The 6,000-nt window shown below is 53.6% G+C and overlaps 1 protein-coding gene across 16 annotated transcripts in view; it reads left to right on the top strand.

The window, feature by feature from the left end:
- Camk2g (calcium/calmodulin dependent protein kinase II gamma) overlaps positions 1-6,000 on the top strand; it is a 59,041-nt gene that overhangs the window by 389 nt on the left and 52,652 nt on the right. For all 16 annotated transcript variants that reach the window (XM_004624020.3, XM_004624026.3, XM_004624022.3 and 13 more), the window contains exon 2: positions 1,166-1,260. In XM_004624020.3, coding sequence (XP_004624077.1) covers positions 1,166-1,260 — 95 coding nt within the window. The remainder of the gene's footprint in view (positions 1-1,165; positions 1,261-6,000) is intronic.

Raw genomic sequence — 6,000 nt, 5'->3', positions numbered from 1 at the left:
CCCCTCCGCGCCGTGCAGCGGCTGCCCGGGCCGCGGTGCCTGGCGCTGCTGTGGGACTGCAGCCCCCGGAGCGCTCCTGGGCGCCCTCCAGCCCCGCCCCCGTCCCCCGCCCCCTTGCGCGACCCCCGACCGCCTGCTCTGCGCCCCTTCCTCACCTTGCCACTGGGCTCACTCCGGGTTCTGTCCCAGGTCCCACGCGCACTGCACTCGGGAGCCTCCCGAAGCCTGCGGCTCCAGCCCTGATGCGGTGCCCCGGTGCGGGTGTGGGGGGTGTTCGGGGCTCGGCCCCGCCCCCCCAAAAAGCAGGGCAGCTTGCAGGATCCCAGCTCCACTGCTGGGCAGCGCCGCAGCACCCCCGGCCCCTCCCCCCAGCCTGCAGTGGTCCCGGGAGCCGCGTGCCCGCCGCAGCCGCAGCATCCCCCTCCCCTGCGCACCGAGCCGGCCGCTGCAGCCCTGGCCCCCCACCCCCACCCCAGCCCACCCTCACCCACGGTGCCGAGCTATGCCACTGCAGCCCCCGCCCCGCCCACCTCTTGGACGTTTCCAGAGCCGGGGAATGCGAGTTCCCATTTGGCGGGCGCGTTAAGGAAAATGTCACGGAGGAGGGAAGCCACGGGTGTAGACTCTCAACTGTCCTGTCTTTCTGTCTGTCAGTTGAGCTGGGATGCAGCGGGACGAAGCTACTGGTTGGGGAGCGGGGTTTTAGCCTCACTTTACCCCGTGATTGAGGGAAATCTCTCTCAAGGAATGACACTATCCCCTGACTGGCTCCTCCTACCCTCAACTGTCCCTGTGAGACAAGGACAGGGTCCTGTTCCCTCCTCTGCTGCTCTTGGCTGGGACTGCAGGGCTCTCAGTGAGATGCAGCAGGTGTGTGTTTGAAGCGTCGCCCACCAGCTCCTGGTGTAGCAGCCTGAGGTTGGGGCTGTTGCTCTGCCCAGGGACTTCATGTGGGGGTGGGAGCAGGTGGCACTCCACCCACATCTGTTCAGTGTCAGGCGGTGGCCTCATCCTCTGCCTGGAGTTGGCTTGTGGTGGTCACTGTGCTGGTGCATGTGTGTGACTAACGGTCTGGGGGAGGGAGCATCATGTCCTGAGACATGAAGTGTGCCTGTGTTACTCTCCCCTGCTCCGTGTCCCACTTCTTTACCCCTTCTCCCTCCAGGGGTGCTTTCTCCGTGGTCCGCAGGTGTGTGAAGAAAACCTCTACACAGGAATATGCAGCAAAAATCATCAATACTAAGAAGTTGTCTGCCCGGGGTGAGTGCTTCCCATTTTAATGTCTCTGGGATTTTTTCCAAGGGTTGTGACTTCTGCAGGTGGCCCAGGAGTTATGATGTATGTGTTTTAGCAATTGGAGATAAGTGGGGATTTCAGGACAGGTGGACTTTGAAGCCAGACAGGGAATTTTGTGGGGAATTGGAAGTGCTTGGGGAGAAAAGAATGAGGACAGTGCAAGAGATGGGTAGCTGGAGTGGTCCCTGGAGGCTCAGGGGCATCCAGTCCTTAGGGAAGGGAGGATCTTCGGTTGGAGGGGTATGGAATGGAGAGGTCTTCAACTGGAGCAGTCATGGTTTCTCTCTGAGGAGTTGGTGGCCACTGCAGGCCTGTCCTAGTCCCTGTGCCCTGGTAGTGACTTACAGGGTAGAAATGCAGTAAGTGAGCAGCTCTGACAAATCCAGCCTCCCCTGCCCACCAGGCGGTAGAACAGACTCCCAAGGGAATGAAATCTGTAAACATCAGGGGAGGCTGCTACTGGCGAGGGCTTCTGGGGAACAAATCCTGCCAGATGAACTTGATTGCTTTTTTGATCAAATTACAAAGTTGATGGTGTAGCAGCAGATGTAGTCTGTCCTGGGTAAAGGGTGATGATGCCTCATGGTCTAGAAATCCCAGTGGCCTGGCGTGGGCAAGAGCTGCACTGCCTCAGGTAGAGGAGCATGAAGGCCCAGGCCTTGGAGCCTCTGTGGTGAGATCTTGGAGTACCTGAGGCTGGGAGGACCAGGGCCTGTCACTAACACCTCCAGTGTACACTCTCTGAACCTCAGTGTTGATTGGGTGGTTGCCAAGCTTACCTCATCTGATCGGTGCAGACCCAGCAATGTGTGAAGTGCTCTGTGAATAGGTCTGGTTAGTACAGAGGTCAGGTCCTAGATGTGGAGTCCTGGAGCATTGTGCGGTGCAGCCCAGGGATAAAGGTTATGAGATTTGGAGAAAGGAATTAGGGCTAGGCAGTAGGGCACCATAAATGCATTAGAAGCAAGGACATATGCCCTGGGGAAGATGTGGGCTTTGGCCAATAATGACGTGGGCATCTGTAGGGCAGGAGATGTAATAGATGTCCCAACCTCGTAGAGAAACTATAACATGCCAGAGATGACAGTGGGCTTCTGTCACACTGGCTGTTCTGGGACCTATTTGTAGGGCTGTGTTTGGTTTCTGCTTGGGCAGTCTCTTCATTCCTACTGGCAGGACTTGTTTTGCTGTGTCCCACCCAGCCCCCATCTCTTGTTATTTGTGTACATTGGCTGTAAAGTTGACTTGTTTATTTTCCTCCTCTCTGGGTACCTTGAGTCCAAGGCAGCGGTTACCATAGAGATATGTGGGTGGTCAGATGCCCTCCTCCTCTGGGGTAGGGGGGACCACGGGGGCTGAGGACTCTGGCAGATATCCTCTGGTGAGGAATAGAAGGTGCAGGCAGGGAGGACCAGTTGAGGACGTTTGGTCATCTTCCTGGCCTGCACAATGTAACCCTGGTGCATCAGAGATGGGGCTCACATCTGGGCTTGAGTTGTGCAGTGCTTAATTCTCATCTCTCCAGTGTTCTCTTACCCAGTAGGGAGAGAGGGAGAGGAATCTGAGAGCCCCAAATCTGGGACGTGAAGATAGCAAGAGGGTGGGGGTTGTGGAGCTCCCTGCTTTGGGCTTTGGGCTTTGGTTTGCCACTTCTTCCCTCTGTATCTGGACTCCCCTGGTCTGTGTGATGGTGTCCCTTCCCTTCTTCGCCTCCTTTCCATGTTGTCCTGTCTTTCCCAACTGGCATCTTGGCCAAACTGGATGAGGTTTCATTTCTCTGATTTTTTTTTTCAACTCGAGAAGAGGTTTCTTGTGTAAAATCATCTGCTTCAGGCAGCAACTCTCCCTCTCTCGAAATGGTTCTGCCAAGACTGGGGCTCTGCCGTGTGGCTTGCGTAACCAGGTTAACTTTGGGATGGAGGCTTGGTCCTGGCTGTTAGGTTCTGGTGCGAAGCAGCGGGGTCTGGAATGTGTAGGTGCAGGTCCTGTATGGAGGTGGGAGAGTGGGTGGGGCACAGGGTGCACTGGGTATGGACCCGATGCTATGAGCTCCTGGAGGGGTTGGGCTGAGGTCCTCAGCAGGCTGGAGCCTTGGGGTTAGGGCGTGAAGGCCATGGCTTCCCTGCAGCCTCTCAGTTTACGCTGTATATTTTATAAAGCTGCAGTGGCTGGGGCTGGGTTTCACTCATCACTGTCTGTCCATCTAGGGCTCCATAGGTGTTGGATTTCTGTGTCTGGGAATGTCGTGGGCCCACCAGGGTTACCTGTGGAAGTCTGAAGGGGTTTGCTGTATTTGCCGGACCTCCCTGCTGGCTTGGTTTCTCTTTTGTGACTGTTCAGACTGAAAGGAAGGAGAGAGGGTGTAGAGCTGCTTCTCCTTGGCATCCATGGTGAGGTGGCCCAGGAGGCTGGGGAGAGAATGCTTGGTCTTCTGGGGGTGCAGCCAGACCTGGATGGGAAACCTTCTTTTGGGCTATCATTGTTTGTCATTGTGACCTCCAAGTCTACATGGGTGGCAAGGTTGCCAGACCATATGTTTGTGTGTTGAGAACTTTTTTTGCTATGGGCATGTCTGTTATTTGGTCACTGAAAGTGACATACTGTCATTCCATTTTCTTCAGAAAAGTGATGGGTGTGGATTTGAGCTCGTGCTTGAGCCCATGGTTCTGAGCTTAGCTCTGCTAGGCTGAAGGAGGCATTTAAAATAGGCTTGGATGCAGGAGCTAGTGGGCCAGGTGATGGCAATGATAAGTCGTTATTTTAAGATTTAAGAGCACCCCTCCCAAGGAGCCTGAGCCCTTATGTCTTTTTTTTTATTTTTAAATCTTCATATTCCCTTCTTATCTTTATTCATATGCATGCAGATTTTCACCTCGTGGAGCATAACATTTTATATCCTGTTCTCTTTGCTTGTATCCAAAGCATTTTCTCTGTATTGCTACAGTTGAAGGGCAAATGGTCCTTTCTTCTACATAGCTTAGGATTTATCCGTAGAACAATTAGCATCATAAGAAACTTATGTATGTGGACCATTTATCTGAATTCCAGTTCCTTGCATTGAGTTGGGTACTGGAGTAATTCCCGAGAGATGCTACCAGAAGCAGTGATGAAATCTGTTTGAGCGTATGCTGTAATTGTTTATTTAATCTCTGTAGCCCACATGAAGATGTTTCTATTGAAGCTATGTGTAAGAAAAAGCTTTCCTCCTCATGAGGACTGGGAAGGGAAGCAAAGGGAAGGAGCCATGTCTATTTCTTTGCTGTAGACAAGCTCTAGCAGAGTGCTTGATTCCTGCCTAGCATGTATGCATTAAATAAATGGATCAAGAGGACTCCATAAACAGTCATGGCTGAATTTTGGCTTTGGCTCCTGGGAAGCTCAGAATCAGGTTGCTGGACCCCTTGTACCCTGGTGCTGGCTTGGGCTCCCTCTTTCTGATCCAGGAACCAGGTTGTTGAAGGAGAGGACAGATAAGGATAAAGGCCTTGCTTGGGGCATAATGTAGGGTGGGAGGTATAGAAAGCCATGTAGCTTATAATTTCTCCTCCTTTGACGTTAGTGACTTTGTAGCATCACTGTTGTGACTTCCTCTAAGTGGTGCTTTTCAGTTTTAGTGTGCCTAAGGATCACCGTGAACCGGGTTTAAGGTGCAGCTTCCTGGGTCCTGTCTACAGAGATTAAACTTCAGGATGGCTGGGTTGAGGTCCCTGAATCTGCACTTTTAGCATATGCTCTAGCGAAGTTCATACAGGTCATCCATGACCATTACTTACAAAGTACCATCTAAAATCAGCAGGAGCCACAAAAGCAGTGGCTGGCAGTCACTCTTGCCATTTTCCTGGCATTCACCAGATGCCCCCGTGGCCCGGCCTTTGTGATCCAGCAGGGGTGTCTCTGCTGGCATGTGGCCATCTGTGATGAGAGGCCTCATGTTGGCCCCCAGACTGGGGAGTTAATCTGTACTTGTGGTGGTGGCAGGCTGAGTAGCTGGTGTTGTGGCATGTTGGCTACCAGAAGGGTAAAGGCTGTCCCTTTCTGGGTCCAGCTGGCCCTGGGGACTGAAATGGGATCCCCCTGGATGGTGCCAGCTGAAAGTCCCCACCCCCTTGGTGTTGGCCTGAGTAGCCCCCATGACATTTGTGTCCCCTGTGGTATCTCCAAGTGAGACTTTCCTGTTCAGGATAAGAGTGAAGTGAGGGGAGGAGAATGGAGGGTGAGGCAGCCATGGATGGAGGGAAAGAAGAGGGCAGCTCTGTGCTGCACTGGAACACTGGAACTTGCGGAAGCATTTAAGGAGGTTGTGCGCAAAGCCATGTTTTCCTTTTGTGGATAAAGCAGGCCATTTCTGCTAACAGAGGAATGGCATTCTCATAGAAGCACTGAACACCCCTGACTCCTCTCTAGCAGTGGATGAGGAGTCAGCTTAGAGGCCCCTCCTCTCTGCTGAGGCTTCTGCTGGGCCACCTTCCTCCTACCATCATGATGAGACCTGTAGGACTTAGTCACACAACACTGGCCTGACACCCTTTCCTCCCACCCACCTTCCCAGAGGGACCTGGGGCACTGTGTCAGGGTGGGGATGGAGGCTGGAAGGTAGCCCTGTCCCGCAGGAGAGGCCTCTGCTTGTTCTCATCCCATCATCATGCCCTTGTCAGAAACTATGCTGAAACCCTAGAGGTGAGTGGCTGACCCCGTTCTCTGCTG

Source organism: Octodon degus, unplaced genomic scaffold (genome assembly GCF_000260255.1).
Source record: "Octodon degus isolate 3935 unplaced genomic scaffold, OctDeg1.0 scaffold00005, whole genome shotgun sequence".
Lineage (NCBI taxonomy): Eukaryota > Metazoa > Chordata > Mammalia > Rodentia > Octodontidae > Octodon > Octodon degus.
Note: the sequence above shows the minus strand (reverse complement) of the source record. Positions and strands in the feature narration are given on the sequence as shown.